The sequence below is a fragment of the Chionomys nivalis genome, chromosome 5 (assembly GCF_950005125.1).
Source record: "Chionomys nivalis chromosome 5, mChiNiv1.1, whole genome shotgun sequence".
Taxonomy (NCBI): domain Eukaryota; kingdom Metazoa; phylum Chordata; class Mammalia; order Rodentia; family Cricetidae; genus Chionomys; species Chionomys nivalis.
In genome coordinates this window covers 99,786,822-99,803,822 of record NC_080090.1, presented here as the reverse complement: position 1 = coordinate 99,803,822, position 17,001 = coordinate 99,786,822, and the positions used below count along the sequence as shown (strand labels likewise).

Here is a 17,001-nt window from a genome sequence, read left to right as displayed (position 1 = left end):
ACCCCGAGTCTCCAGTGACAGGACTGTGAGCTACTATGTGGGTGAGTCTCCATGTGGGTGCTGGGAATCAAACTCAGTGCTCTAAACCACTGACTATCTCTCTAGCCCCTCAGTGTGTCTAAAAAAAACCACCATGAGCTTGGCAGTCCCAAGACTTAGGAGGCGAGGCAGGCAGATCTGAGTTTGAGGCTAGACTGGTCTGCAGAATGAGTTACATGACAATCAGGGCTGAACAGAGAAATCCTGTCTCAAAAACAAACATCCATCATGAAAAACCTTAAATTTTATGAGCTATGCCTGCTTCTGACCTTAAGATTATTTTTTCTGCATTTATTTTTATTTCATGAGTGTGTGTGTGTTTTGAGAAAGTGTTTCTTTGTGCAACAAGATTTATTTATTTATTTATTTATTTATTTATTTATTTATTTATTTATTTATTGTTTTTTGAGACAGGGTTTCTCTGCAGCTTTGGAGCTTGTCCTGGAACTAGCTCTTGTAGACCAGGCTGGCCTCGAACTTACAAAGATCCGCCCGACTCTGCTGTCCGAGTGCTGGGATTAAAGGCGTGCACCACCACCACCCAGCTTCCCATTAAAATTCTTAATGTTGTCATGCAACTTTCCTCCTCCCCGTCTACACAGCCACACATTTCACCTTTTAAAATGGGAACACAGGTCTATTAAAGCTCAACAGACAGACTTCCCACCACAACAGGAGATCTCACCCGAGAAACCACCCCCATCAGATTGGCGTGCTGGCGAACTGTGAGCAGCTGGTTAATGACTGATGTGGTGGAGCCCAGCCCACTGTGGGCAGTGCTGCACCAGGGTAGGTGGTCATGGGTTGTAGAAGACAGCACACTAAGCAAGTCATGGAGAGTAAGCCAGTGAGAGGCACCCCGCTATGGCTTCTGCTTTACTTCCTGCCCTAGGTTCCTGCTCTCTCTTCCCTTCATGGAGGACAGTAAGCTGTAAGATGAAACTAACCACCCCTCTCCAGCTGCAAATGTCTTTCTGGGAAGTATGATGATGCTATATAACAAGTAGACACAGAAAAGATCCCAGTACCTGGCTGTTGACATTAATGTCAATGGGAGGTCGAGGAGATGGCAAGATATTCCGCTCCATTTCGAGCTCTTTAAGTTTCTCTGTGTCATCTTTTAATGCTGGAAGAAAAAAACAACAATTTGTTTCATTAGTCTGCCTGGCTCTGACAGTTACAGGAGGGTGCACACTGAAGTTCTGTGTTTTCTTCATTAAGAGTGGAATAAGCTGGGTGGTGGTGGCACACACCTTTAACCCCAGCACTCGGGAGGCAGAGGCAGGCGGATCTGAGCTCAAGGCCAGCCACTAAAATGTGAGCTCTGGGACAGCCAAGGCTAGGGAGAAACCTTGTCCCTTCACCCCCCAAAAAAAAATTAGAGGAAGGAGGGTTGTTGTGTCGAAGGGACCTTCTGAAAATGCCTGTCAATAAATCCAGGGGCTTCTTGTGGCTGCACATTAGAACCATATCTAGGGCCTTCAAGGAATTCCCAATTCCCAGACTTTTAAAATCTCTGGTTCTGGAATGTGTGTGCGTGTGTAGGTCGGAGGACAGCTCTGAGAGGCTGTTTGCATCCTTTTCATTCTTTCTTGTCATTACGGGCTCTGCAGATGAACTCAGGCCGCCAGGCTTACTTAGCAAGCACTTTTACCCACTGAACCATCGCACTAGTCAAGAATATTTTACCAGACTCTCTAGAGCAGTGGTTCTCAACCTTCCCAGTGCCACGGGCTGACCCTTTAACACAGCTCCTCATGCTGTGGTGATCCTCAGCCATAAAATTCTTTTTGCTGCTACTTCCTAACTGTAATTTTGCTACTGTTATGAATGGTAATATAAATATCTGGTATGTAGGGTATACGAAAGGGTCATCTGATCCCCAAAGGGGTCATGACCCACAGGCTGAGAACCACTGTTCTAGATACTGCGCATTTCTTAAACTCTCCAGGGATCTTACGCTCAGAGCCAAAAGCCACCAACTCAGTGCTGGTCTTTACTAAATCCTTCTTATCCATTTACTTAATTCCTGTTTCTGGCTTTGTTAAGTTTTAAATTATTGACCAAACTTAGCATGAATGCTGACACCACAAATGTTTTAGCTTGCACTGATAAATTAGTATTTTCTTGTTTTGAACTAAAACTGCTTGGCTGACAAACGTTCTGGGATACAGAACAAATGAGCAAGACCAACACCAAACAAAAATCTAGCTACTATTTTGTATCCACTCTTTTTTTTTTTTTTTTTTTTTGGTTTTTCGAGACAGGGTTTCTCTGTGGTTTTGTATCCACTCTTACCATGAGAAGAACTTTTCTTTCTGAGGTGAGTAGTCCACCAAGGGCCAGCATTCTTTCTTGTGAAACTCTGGATCCATTCCTGTTTAGACAATCTCTGGATGCCAGACCCAAGACTTGACACTATCACACCCCTTCCCTTTGCACCGAGTAGGGATTAGCCCATCATGTTAGATTGTAAAGCAGAGCTTCCACCATTGGGTGACACAGTAAACTTCCCACCTTGTGTGCTTGCTTGGTTTGGGGGTAAGCACCCTTTTGTAACTGCCTTGCTGAGTTACTTCTGTGCTTCTCTTTGTGTGACTACAGGAATATTCCTTTAAAATTTGGGGATATCCTGGATTTCAAATCTATCTGGAGTAGTCAGATCCCCCTCCCTTGGGGAGATCATGTTCCACCACAGCTTTGTTGTAGTGGTCCCCAGGTTCCCAGTGAGTGACGTTCCTTGGATCAGTCCCATCCCAGAATGTAAAATTCCTCAGCAATACGGGAAAGGGCCCAGTAGAGCTTTGTAGTTCCGGGGAATCTCCATGCACAGAACAAGGAAGAAGATTGATGAGGAGTGGCAAAGTATGTGCTTGGCACTGGGATGCCTTGGATACTGTACTCAAGTGGATGAGATTCACTTGGCATTGGGATACCCTGGATACTGAGCTGAAGTGGATGAGATTCACTTGGCATTGGGATACCCTGGATACTGAGCTCAAGTGGATGAGATTCATTTGGCACTGGGATGTCCTGAATACTGCGCTCAAGTGATGAGATTCACGTGGCTCTGGGATGCCCTGGATACTGTGCTCAAGTGATGAGATTCACATGGCTCTGGGATGCCCTGGATACTGCGCTCAAGTGATGAGATTCACGTGGCTCTGGGATGCCCTGGACACTGCGCTCAAGTGATGAGATTCACGTGGCTCTGGGATGCCCTGGATACTGCGCTCAAGTGATGAGATTCACGTGGCTCTGGGATGCCCTGGATACTGCGCTCAAGTGATGAGATTCACGTGGCTCTGGGATGCCCTGGACACTGCGCTCAAGTGATGAGATTCACGTGGCTCTGGGATGCCCTGGATACTGCGCTCAAGTGATGAGATTCACGTGGCTCTGGGATGCCCTGGATACTGCGCTCAAGTGATGAGATTCACGTGGCTCTGGGATGCCCTGGATACTGCGCTCAAGTGATGAGATTCACGTGGCTCTGGGATGCCCTGGATACTGCGCTCAAATGATGAGATGTGCTCTGAGCATGAAGGGAATGTGGAGCTCAGTCCACAATTCCATTGGAGCTCAGGTGACCGCATAGAGCATCTCTCAGATCCAGTTAGGGATTTGTATCAATCTGACAAGACATGGCAAAGTGGCTGTCTTGGAGTATAAGAAGCCTCTAGTCAGGGGAAGTGGGGATTCAGTTTCTAAGGGACTCATATTTGGAAGTCAGGATAGGAAATTGCAAAAATAAACAGAGCTCTAGAAAAAAAATGAAAGTAATAATAAACTTTCTCTGATAGTTCATTGGGAATTGTGCTTAACAACTAGAAGGGTAATGAGAAAACTAAAAAGAAAAAATAAAACCAAACCCACAGATGATAAAGAACTGTTGTTCCATGCGGACCCAAGGACCACCTGTAAGCCTTTGGTCTTCTGGACCAAATTCAAGGGTTCCAAGAGAACTGGGTCTACCAACTCCTAACCAAACATGTATGTTGGCAACAAGAATCTCACTGCTCAGGAAGAGACTGATGTGATGATTTCAGTAAGAAGGGCCTCCATGGTCTCTTATGTTTGAATGCTTGGTCACCAGGGAATGACGCCACTTTAGAAGGACTAGGGTGTCTCCTTGCTGGAGTAGGTGTGGCCTTACTGGAGGACCTGTGTCACGGGGAGTGGGCTGAGAATTCAAAAGTCCAAGCCAGGCCCAGTGGCTCTCTTTTCCTGCTGCCTGTAGATTGGAATGTAGGACTCTCGGCCACCTCTCCAGCACCATGTCTGCTGTGAGCCTCCATGCTCCCCACCATGTGATAATGGACTAAACCTCTGAAACTCTTAGTCAGCCCCAATCAAATGCTTTGCTCTGTAAGAGCTGCCTTGGCTATAGTGTCTTCACAGCAACAGAACACTGACTAAGACAACTGATTACATTCTCTCTTGGAGAAAGGGACTCAGTCCTTTATCTGATGAAAATGGATATTAAAGAAATCTAGCAACCTGAAAGGGACCTTCAAAGCCTCCCTTCCCCCTTCCCCAAGAGAAAACCTCAGATCTTATTCCCTCAGGCTTTTGTGACTGACTGATGGCCATAGGGCGGAAACTAAATGTTATGTTTAGCTCCTTAACTTCTCTCTGGACATAAAATTTTCTTCTCCACATGCTTTCTAGAGACGTCTGGCATCTGACCTGCTTTTAAATAATTCAGGGTTACCTCTTACCTCTTCCAAGAGGAAAATGTTAGACCAGGTAAAGGCTCACTGAAAGACCTAACATTCAAGCTGGTCCCGGTCAGTGGTCCAAGGACCACTCCTTGAAGGTGGCTCACTTTAAGCCCTGCTAACAAACCCTTAGGGGCCTTGTCTTGGTGTCCATCAGACCACTCTCAGCCAACATTTCCTAGCAACTTTTAGCAATAATTTGTTACTAGAGACTTCAGAAGGTCAGTGTATGCTGGCTGAGTTTGAAAAAAAAAAAAAAATGGACCATGGGGTGTGTGTTGGAAAGTCTTTTCTTTCAAAGATAGGTAACCACCCAGAGCCAGTATTTTGCAAACCTCCTCCACCTTGTGAAACTCTTGCATACATGCCTGTTTACAGAGCCCTGGATGCCAAACATTCCTGAGACTTGACTCTACCGCAACTCTTCCTTTAATGGCATTTAAGAATTAGCCAATCACATCTGTCTATAAAGGTGAGCTTCCACCAATGGGGTGACACAGGGACTACACTGTGACAGGATCAAAACTAGAGACCTTCCCACCCTGGAGTGCTGGCCTGCTTGATCTGCTTTCTTGCACACCCTATGAAAAAGCTCTGTGGCTGAGCTACTTTCGCCTTGTTCATGCGCCACTTTGTGTGATGCCAGGTGTATTCTTTTTCAAATTACTTAATATCGTTCTTCATTTTCACACTATAACCATTATAAAATACAGAGTACACTGGACAGGAAAGCAGAGAAGATGAAGTTGGGCATAAGAATATATGCTTGTATTCCCAAGGCTTTGAAGGCTGGGGCAAGTGAATCAATGCAAGTGATCCTAAGGCCAGCCTAAACTACATAGCATGTTGTAGGTGAGTCTGGGCTACATATTGAGACCTTGTGTCAAAACAAAACCAGACCAATAGACTTTCACTCTCTAAACAGTTTTGAATGCTGTGCATGCACGTGTGTGTCTGTGTGAGAAGAAATGTGTAGCACAGAGACCAGAAGTCTTCTTCTACTAACACTTTTTTTTTTTTTTTTTTTTGAGGCAGGGTTTCTCTGTGAACCTGGAGCTCATCAATTTAGCTAGCGTGAGCTGGGGGATGGGTAGCGAAGAAATCCTCTTGTCTCTGCCCTTCCCCCCTGCGCTGCTGTGGTCATAGACAGGTGCTGCCATGCCTGGATTTTATGTGGGTGCTGAGGATCTGAACTTTAGTTCTTATGATTTTGTGGCAACCACTTTACCAGTGGAGCCATCTCCCTAACTGCAGGACTTCCGCTCTTTATTAATAAGAATACATATAACATGTTATATAAGAATATTATATTATATAAACCAGTGGAGCCATCTCCCTAACTGCAGGACTTCCGCTCTTTATTAATATAAGAATACATATAACATGTTATATAAGAATATTATATTATATAAACCAGTGGAGCCATCTCCCTAACTGCAGGACTTCCGCTCTTTATTAATAAGAATACATATAACATGTTATATAAGAATATTATATTATATAAACCAGTGGAGCCATCTCCCTAACTGCAGGACTTCCGCTCTTTATTAATAAGAATACATATAACATGTTATATAAGAATATTAGATTATATAAGAATATATTATAAGAATGCTCTAACTAGTCTCATTGACTGGCTTTAGGGAAATGGTATAACTATGAACTCAGTTCCATTAACAAGATACCTTTCTTGGGAAGAATTTCTTCCGTCACCACTTCAATAGCATTCAAGCCTTTCTTGAATACCTTCTATAATGAAAACACACCCTTAGGTGTCTATATCTAGGGTATAGCAGAAGGAACTTAAAATATTTTCCTTATATGGATACAAAATTTGCTTTGTTACACTTGTAAACTACTAAGACTCACCAGTAAATCACTATAAATAACTTCACATATGACTTCAAAGATACAGAAAATGATCTTGATCTCTTAAACATTTACATATCTTTATTACTGTATGTATGATGAGTGTGTAGGAGGGAGGATGTGCATGCCACCGTGGGTGTGTGGAGGTCAGGGACAACTGTGTTGAGTCATTTCCTTCTTCTACCTTTATGTGTACATCAAACTTCTATCATCAGACTTGTGCAACAGGCACCGCCCTGGCTGAGCCATCTTTCTAGACTCTCACCTGATAATTTACAGGGGACCCTACTCCATTATACCATGTCACTCTCACCTACTACAATCAGCTAACAACTATATACTTCATAATTCTTTGGTAATACAAGTCATTATGGCACTGAAGGAACAACTAAACTTTTAAAATTTATATAATATCAAACAGAATGTAAATAAAATCAATTATTTCCATCTCCATAAATAAAACGTAGAACACAGGCAGCCATCATATTCATGAGATGGAATGCACTTGTGTGAGTCCACCATGCTTGGCCTGGGGACTGCTGGTGGGTCACTGGACCCTCCCTCGAGTGTCTAGCACTCCCCCGGGCCATTTGGATACAATTTCATCCTAACTGCACAAGGCTGGAGAGAAAGTGTCTGGGAGGGGCTAGAGTATACAGGCTGGGGAAGACGGACTAACAGGGATCCATTTACATGGCTACTGGGGAGCTCTCAGCCATGCTGGGTGCAGACCTTCCTTCCAGTGTAGCTGCTTTAGGGACACCAACACTCACACTCTGGAAGTAAGCACAATCAACTCACTGTTGCCCAGGGTGATCTCTGGTGGAATCGGACTTTGGTTTGTCCTGGGGACCTTATGAGGAAGGTTCAGATTCTGTTCACATCTCCCCCAAGAAGGAATTCTCCTAACAGCAGACTATTTTTATTCTGATCCTAGAAGTACTTTGCTTTAAGGTAGTTTTGCCTCTGGCAGGATCCAGATGTAAAGGCTTTGGTTTGTTATCATTTATCTTTCTCACTTTAAGGAAGAGCAACCATTTCTAAAGAAGGTAGAGCCTAGGGCAAGAATTTAACTATCTAAAAGAAATTATGACAAAGGAAACACTAATATCTGACAGATATTAAAACAAAAATGGAGAATTTTTTTAAGATTTATTTTTAATTACATGTATAGGAGTATTTGTGTGTGGGTAGGTGTATATGTGTTGATGTAGGCCCCTAGAGCTGGAGTTACAGGTTACTGTGAGCCATGCAATGTGGGTGCTGGGAACCAAACTCAGGTCCTCTGCAAGAGCATCTTGTTACTTCTGAGCCATCTCTCTCCAGCTTTGTGAAGAATGTCTAATGACTTACTGTCTTTAGAAAAACAATGACAGCATGAAATCTGCAGGCAAATTAATGGAACTAGAAAATGAGTCATCCTGAGTGAGGTAACCCAGACCGAGAAAGACAAACACGGCAGGTACTCCCTTATATACGGGTATTAGCTGCAAAGTAAAGGATAGCCATGCACAACCCACAGGCCCAAGAAGCTAGGTATCAAGGAGGACTCAAGGGGGATGGTCGGATCCCCATGGGGAGGAAATAGAAAAGATTTCGTGGACAGACTGGGGGCAGGTGGGGAGGTATGTGGGGGGGAGGACTAAAAAAATGATTGGAAAGTGGGGGCATTTTAGGGTGAGATAGAAACCCAGTGAAAGGGAAACTCCCAGGAATCTACGAGGGGTGACACCAGCTGAGACTCACAGCCATACGAGTTGCCTGGCCATCTCCAGTGACCAGGTAAGACTTCCAGTAGAGGGAATGGACACCAACCCATTTACATAACCTTCAACCTACAGTCTGCCTCTGCCTATGGATCTGCTGGGGTAAGGGAGGCACAGGCACAGTGGAAGTGGCCAACCAACTGGTCCAGTCTCAGGCCCATGCCATGAGAGGGAGCCCACCCCCGACACTGCCTGGAGCGCCAGAACCCACAGGCTGGAAGACCCAGAGACCTAGGATGGAACCAGACATGACTGGAGGGGGAAAAATGTCAATGTAATGATGCCTAGTGATAGTCTGCTACATACAAAGATTGGTGCCTTAGCCCAATTACCAGAGCATCTTCACCTAGCAGCTGATGGAAACAGATGCAGAGGCCCACAGCCAAACATTAGGCTGAGCTTGGGGAATCCTGCTAAAGAAGGGGAAGGATTGTAGGAACCATAGGGATCAAGGACATCACAAGAAAACCCACAGAGTCAACTAACCTGGGCTCACAGGAGCTTATAGAGATTGAACTGACAACCAGGGAGACTATATATATATATATGACAGTTGTGTAGCTTGGTCCTCTTGTGGGACTCCTGACAGCAGGAACAGGATTATCTCCAACTCTTCTACAGGCTTTTGGGACTCTATTCCTTACACTGGGCCACCTTGCCCAGCCTTACTTAGTACAAGGGGAGGTGCTTAGTCTTACTGCAACTTGATATGCCATGTTTTGTTGATATTCAGGGGAGGACTGTCCTTAACAGAAACGGAGGAGTGGATTGGGGGCAGGGCAGAGTGGAGATGAGGGAGGGGCTGGGAGGAGAGGAGGGAGGAAAAACTAGTCAGAATAAAAATTAAACAGCAAAAAAGGATGTAATCAAAAGGTGTTGGGATTGGAGACAGCTCATCAGGTAAAGGTGCTTGATTCGACACCCTAAGGATGTGGACCTACATTTGATCGCTGGAACTCACATGGTGACCTGCAAAGTGACCTCCAATCTCCACCTGCACAATATGCAGGTGGTATACCCCACCCCATCAAATAAATACGTGAAACAAAAATGTTGTAAATGTCCCTGAGACATTACAGAACAGGTACTTACTCTCAGATTCCACTTTGGGTTCCTCTAATTCATTTGACCTGGTGGCTACATTAAGGTCATCTGGTGCTAGGGATGTTTCCCAAGTATTTGATGTCCTTGTTACATCACCAATGGTTGTTTCTAGTAAGTCTGGGCTATTTAGCAATTCAACATTCAGAGGCAAGCTGTAAAAGTAACAGAAAATTTACTTAAACCAGTAAATTTATCATTAAAATACAAACAAAAAAAACATGTTGGAAAAATTAATTGACAAGATTTATTGAATTGGCTTTATTTACTTTTTAAAATCTTTGGATATCTTTTTTTCCAGTCAAGATGGAGCAAAAGGGAATAAATTGGCTTCCTGACTGAAATAACCTGAAGGCAGAAAATAACTATTCTCCGACGACAACAAGGGGTAACAAAAGAGAATCATTCTGAGAGCCAAGAAACAGGAGATGAATGCCCTGAGAGCCTTGAGAGCACGGAGAACACCTTTAGGCCACAGTGCAGAGGCAGGGACGGGGGAACAGGGGACTATCTTAGGTGACAGAATAGGATGAGATCTGGGAGCAAACACCTGGACTGCTAATGAGGACACCACCGGTTGTGTCCTTGAGGGTGTTTGCAGGCCAGTTTAACAGAAGAGGGGCACCTGGAATGTGAGCAGCACCAGATCATGGGCTGGAGGCCCAGATTGGACAAGGAAGGATAAAGGGGGTTTGGACAGATGGTTTAGCAGATAAAGCATTTCCCTTGCAGGCATAAGGGCATGAGTTCGGAGCCCCAGAACCCACGGGAGGAAAGATGCAACAGGAAAAAAATCTGTATCCCGATGCTTCTATAAGGAGATGCAAAACAGAGACAGGAACATCTCAATGATGGACAAGAGACTCTAACCAACAGCATGGGAAGTAAGGACCAGCACTAGAAGCTATCCTTTGACAGCTCACATACAAATGTACAGACAGATTAAATCATATCACATAAAAGGGCACTGGTGAGCACCTTTATGTTTCCTGGTCAGCACCATGGCCCAAGCTGCTCCTGCCATGTTTTCCTGAGAGGATGAACTGCATTCCTCTGAACTGGGAATCTAAATAAATCCCTTCCCCTCAATTTGCTTCTGTCACAAAAAGGGAAAGTAGCTGATACAGGTCAAAGGGTGAGTGCCAGGGGAGCAAACAGGACAGAGTCCTGGAGGTGAGCAGATGCATGAGTGCTAATCATTATGGCATTTGCTGGAAACCTCCCTCGAGGCCTGGGAAAGAACTACTTGAAGGCACGAGAGGGAAGTTGTGGTACTCACACTTTCTACTGACACAGTGAAAACAGAATTCACAGAGCACTCCGTATTCAGAAGCACATGTTTTTGTAGTGAAGAGCACTAGCCAACAGAAGCACTCTGTGTGACAGACCCACCTAGCGAATCATAGAAATGAGATCTGAAAGGCTCAAACTACTACCAGGTAAGCCACACTTAAAAACTTGGCATTCCATCACCTCAGCATCCTCTGACTTCATTTCATGGTCTTTGCTGTCCCTTTGGTTAGAGTTGAAGCTGGGGACGAAAGTTAAGTTTGCCTTGAGAAACTCAAATTTGAATGAGGAAAGGGACCAGTGCTTGAGAAGTCTCAGCAGGTGAGTAACAAAGAGAAAGTGAATTGTAAGGATGGAGGTGGATTCTTAAAATGAAGTCTTTAAAGAGACAGAGTAAACTTGTAGAAAAAGTAAGAGGAATAAAGAAAAATAAGCCACGTAAAGATGGCATATAGACAGAGAATCTGGATTACGTATATTTTGTTTATTTGAATCTTTTGACTGTGAAGGAGCTAAGTACAGAGAGACATTGCATTGTATGAACTGCTAAGCTGATCCAACATATATACTTTAAAGGTACCTTGAAGGATTTGCTGATTTAGAAAAGAGGTTCTGCTTTTGTTCCCACAGAAGATGAGAACATAAGGATTTCTTCCAGACTAATGTGGTTTGATGGACCAAGACCCTCAGAAAGGTCACCATGAACACCTCCCAAAATGCAGTAAGCATTTGGAGAGAACTATGCTCAAATTCCCTAAATGACTGTTCCAATTGCTACGTTTTCCATATGGAGGCTCCAAAGCCAAAGAGAAACCCTGTCTCAAAAAACCAAAAAAAAAAAAAAAAAAAAAAAAAAAAAAAAAAAAAAGACTTTTTGTGTAGCTGTCTGTATATCAGGCCATTTTTCTTTCTTTTAACTAACCATACCTCAAATGATTCTGCCCTTTACTGTTCTCAAGTTTCATATCATTGAAGCAGCTGTTGGGTGAATGAGATGACTGCGCTGTGGTCCGGGTTCCAGGCTTGGTACTATCCCAGTGAATCAGCTGGTCCTGAGCCATCCTCGCTGAGATACCGCAGCTATTGTCACTGCTGTGGCCTTCACTGCAGCAGCCAGAATTGCCATCAGCTAGACGGTGGCTGTGACTAGCACTGTTGATTCCCTAGCCAGACAGATTGCCACTGCCTTAGAGACTCAAAATTCCCTTAGTGACCATATTCGCCAGGGCATTTTCCAACTTAACCTACAGACTGCCCCTTTACAAGGGCAGTTAGATTTCTAAAGGATTTGCATATGGTTAGTTGCTCCCCTTCCTTAAATCACAGTTATGCCACGCCGGGGCCAGTCAAGAACCTTAGTGCTGTCAGCCGGTTGAATTCATAAGGGACCATGAAACATGCAATTTCTTCCTTTTACTGCATTCGTTGAGATTAATGAGACTAGTGTTCTTCCTATTTCCATAGATCCTCTAACTAAGGGCATTCTTTATGGCCTAGGCTTGCTGAAAAGCTGGTGTGGGACTGTCGTCACCCTAGGAACTCCAATAGCTGGAGAGTTTTTATTGCTCTGCCTTTATAACAGGCATCAGCAGCAACAACAGTAAGCGCTTTAATATTGTTGCTAAGCAGCTAATGCTTGCCCAAGTAAGCGGGCTTCCTCCAAGCGCAGTATGGATCACATGACCAGTGAGCCAGAGACAAGTAAGACAGGAAGGAGCCTGTCACAATCAACCTAACAAAAGAACTAAAGGAGCAGAAATTTAAAGAAAAAGACAGGTCAGCGTCTTAATATGAAAAAAAAAAAAAAAAAATATATATATATATATATATATATATATTGGATTTTTCGAGACAGGGTTTCTCCGTAGCCTTTGGTTCCTGTCCTGGAACTAGCTCTTGTAGACCAGGCTGGCCTCGAACTCACAGAGATCCGCCTGCCTCTGCCTCCCAAGTGCTGGGATTAAAGGCATGCGCCACCACCGCCTGGCTTAAAAATTTTGTTATTAGAAAAAAAAAAAACAAAGTAAAATAGTGAAATGAACCAAAATTATATTAGTAAATTATATCATATACAGCAAAAAAAAAAAAAAAAAAAAAACACTTAAAAAGGCTAGCAGGCTGGTTTTCAAAAGGGATAAAATTATAAATAAGAAAGGGCAGTTTAGAGGGGAAAACGCAGGTGGCTCGTGAAGGAAAGGTAAACATAAACTACACTGAAGACACCCACCCCGCATATTCACTGCGGTGGTAATTTCACAGGGATATAATGGCTGAGTTCCCCATGCCATTATGTGGAGTGGAACTCAGGGCTGAGCTACACACCCAGGTGAAATAATTGTACTTTATTGTCCACTCGGTGCAGAGCAATAAAACCGTAGGGAGAACAAAGACATCACTTCCTAACGTTCACAGCAGCACAACCTCATCTGATGTGCTTGGTTAGGTCTGTAAGGGGCCAAACTGCTGCTCAGATGTAGACTCCAACCAAGGTGACTCCTGCACTATCTCAGTGTGTGCTGCAAGACAATTCTTTGCCCAGTGTGGGCAGAGAAGCTGAAAAGTTGGATACCCTTGATCTAGACTAATTAATGCAACAGTATACTCAGAAAAACCCAGAGCCAACGGACGTATAAGTGAAACAAGTGTTTGGTTATTGTCTGCCTACAAAAGGAGTACTGGGCGGAACCCGAATGGGGCTGTGATGTGCAAAGTGGTATGTGGGTGCAATTCTGAAACTAACATATACTGTCCACGTGGGGAAATCCGGAAACCCCAAAACCGCTGGGAGCTAGGACTGAAGGAAACCTGGAAGGAGAAATCCAAGAAAGCCAAGAAGCACAAGTACCGGCTCCAGCTTTATCAGCCTGTTGGCTGAGTCCAGACGCAGTGCTGTCTGCAGTAGTAGGAAGAGACCCACTGGTCAGACTCTAAGTTTAAAGACTAGACCAAAATTGGTATCTTAAAGAATGGCTGATGTCACTGGAGGTGGTGAGCACGCCTGCCTTTAATCCCAGTACTTGGGAAGCAGAGGCAGGTGGATCTTTGTGAGTTTAAGGCCAGCCAGGTCTACAGAATTAGTTCCAGTACAGTCAGGGCTACCCATAGAAACCCTTGTCTTGAAAAAACAAAACAAAACAAAACAAATCAAAAAAATAGCTGATGTCACAGCTAAGTGCAGAAGCTCTGGTAAGAAGGGAGCAGGTGAGAGTGAACAGGTGCAATGTGATAGGGTCCAACAAGCAGTAGTAGACCAGCAAGTAGGCTGAATACAGGAGTTTATGAAGTCACACGCAAGCAGATAGAGCTGTAGGCTTTTACTGCAGAATACCAACTTACCAGATTAGAATGATATTTGACCAACCATCACAAATGATACCTAATTTTTACAATCAGGTTACATTAAAAATGTTATCTTCTAAAAATTACATTTTAATTTATTTATTGTGTATGCCATAGAGCAGATGTGGAGGTCAGAGAACTTGTGTGGGAATCAGTTCCTTCCTTCCACCATTTGGGTCCTGGGGACTGAACCCATGTGGTTGGCCTTGGCAGCACGTGCCTTTACCTGCATGATCTTCCTGGCCCTGGGTTATATTTTTGAGGGAGAGAGAATAATACAGTGCACATGGTAAAATAATTATAAACATAAGTAGCTCGAGAACATAAAACTTGATAGATACATGGGCTGGAGAGACGGCTCAGTGGTTAAGAGCACTTGTTGCTCTTGCAAAGGATCTAGGTTCAATTCCCAGCAAGTGCATGGTAGTTCATGACCATCAGTAACTCTAGTTCCAGGGGCAGACTGTGAGACTCTCTTTTGAGTCTTTAGGCACTGGGCATGCACATGGTACAATTCATAAAATATATATATATATGTATACATACATACATACATGCAAACAGAACACTCATACATATAAAATCTTAAAAAAGAATGCCAAATATATTTTTTAAAAATTTGATATATATTACTTTTAACTATTACAATCAAATAATCAAATACTGGTAATGGGACAAACAGACATCAAGTGTTCTCTTGTCTGATGAATTATAAACATATCATAGTCCTTGTCAATAATGTATAACCTGGACTCAACCATGAGGAAACATTCAGGTTAATCTAAACTGTCTGTGAAACATACTATTTAAGAACACAAATGTTAAAAAACTAGGCATGGCTAAGGAAGCATTAATAAAGTTAATAGAACCATAAGTAGATTAATAGACCCAAGAAACACAATAAACTACTAAATATAATCTAGCATGGGTTAAAGACATTGATACAAATGAAAGCATTAGGGAAAACGAGAGGTTGGAATGTGGAAGGAACTATAAGTGTTTTTTTTCTCTTTTTATCATAATTTTTTTGATTTAAATTCTGTATGTGTATTTCTGTGTGTGGATATGTGCAGGTAGGTGCCCTCTGAGGCTAAAACAGAGACACAGGCAATTGTGACTCACCTGATCTGGGTGCTTGGGACCAAGCTCATGCCCTCTGCAGGACTGGTACTCACTCTTAACCGCTGAGCCATCTCTTTAGTTCTTTCATTTTCTGAATCTATGCAGTAACTGCCTCATAGATATGGAAAAACTTACTGTGCTTTTCTCCTAAAATATACCCACTTTCAGTATATTTTACTATCTGCAAATTACTGTCAATGAATTCAGGGAGGGAAATCCACTTTTGCCCCGAATAAGGAAATCTTTTAAAGGAGGAATTGGCATGTCATTCTCTTTTATAAAGCTTACTATAGGCTCCGAACAAAGCACTCTTTCCCCTGTGCCTCGGGTGCAGGGATCCTGGTTTAGCTCCTTCAGAACTGTTCCTTGAATAAGCTCTTCCTGCCAGTTTTTATTCAATCCTTCACCATGTTCCTTTCCCCGATGCCTCTGAACTAGTGGAAAACTATTTTCTGTGGCTCACTCCTTATCTCAACTGAATCATCTTTTCCAATTCCACCTCTCATACTATAGCCACTCACAGAGACAGCAAAGTTCCAACCTTTACTTAAAATCACTGCATATTTGTCTGCGTATACACTGGCAGCCTTCCGCAAGCATGTGCCATTATGGCAGGAACTGTCACGTCACTGCTCTATTCTTAGAATCTAGGACGGTACACATACAAAAAATGTACTTAAGAAGCCACCGTATCCCCCTATTCCATGCATGCTAGGCAAAATACTCTAACATTAAGCTATATTCCTAGTCCTCTTTTTACTTTTTAAGTCAGGATTTTGCTCAGCAGGCCATGAATTTACAATCCTCCTGTCTCAGCCTCCCAAATAGCTCAGAATAAAAGACCAAGCCACCAGATTCAGTTATGAGCTATTAATTTTGACATATAATTAAGTGGAAATACCACTTAGGCATAAGAAAAACCCTTATGAGATCTCAAATGCTCGTCTCAGGCCTACTGGAGATGGTACACTTAAGGCTTAGTGTTGGGGAAGAGAAGAAATTCTGGGACTATGGCCTGAGGTATCACTCCTGACATAGAATGCTGCTATGACAGTTCAATAACGGGCTTTTATATGTATAAATATGTTTTCTATTAAATCATTGGTGTAGGAGATCCTTCTTTCTATGTGTTGCTTGTATTGGTTAATGAATAAAGAAACTATCTTGGGCTGATAGTGGTACAGGACAATTGTCTATATTCTGTCAATTATGTTTTAAATAAATGCTGATTGGCCAGTAGCCAGGCAGGAAGTATAGGTGGGACAACCAGACAGGAAGTAGAGGCTGGTTCAATGAGAACAGGAGAATTCTGGGAAGGAGGAAGCCTTTTCCTCCCCAGTCCTGTCCAGACACTGAAGAAGGAAGATGTGATCTGCCCTGCTGAAAAAGGTACTGAGCCATGTGGCTAACACAGATAAGAATAATGGGCTAATGTAAGTTGTAAGAGTTAATAAGAAGCCTGAGCTAATGGGCCAGTTTATAACTAATGTAGACTCTCTGTGTGATTTTCTTTGGGACTAAATGGCTGCGGGAACCGGGCAGGACAGAAACCCCAACAAGCAGGCCCTCCTGTTACATGACAGGGCAGAACTTAGGTAGGTGGAGAAGACAGAACTGAATGCTGAGAGGAAGAAAGGTAGAGTCAGAGAGAGACACCATGGATCCGCCTGGATCCGCTGTAGACAGACACTGGGAATTTTGCCACATGGTGATACACAGATTAATAGAAATGGGTTAAATTAAGATGTAAGACT

General features: G+C 43.2%; 1 protein-coding gene across 2 annotated transcripts in view; it reads right to left on the bottom strand.

Annotated features, from left to right (window-relative positions):
* Epb41l5 (erythrocyte membrane protein band 4.1 like 5) overlaps positions 1 to 17,001 on the bottom strand; it is a 120,667-nt gene that overhangs the window by 37,925 nt on the left and 65,741 nt on the right. For both annotated transcript variants that reach the window (XM_057769477.1, XM_057769478.1), the window contains exons 17-18: positions 9,488 to 9,651; positions 1,068 to 1,165 (exon numbers count right to left, since the gene is read on the bottom strand). In XM_057769477.1, coding sequence (XP_057625460.1) covers positions 1,068 to 1,165; positions 9,488 to 9,651 — 262 coding nt within the window. The remainder of the gene's footprint in view (positions 1 to 1,067; positions 1,166 to 9,487; positions 9,652 to 17,001) is intronic.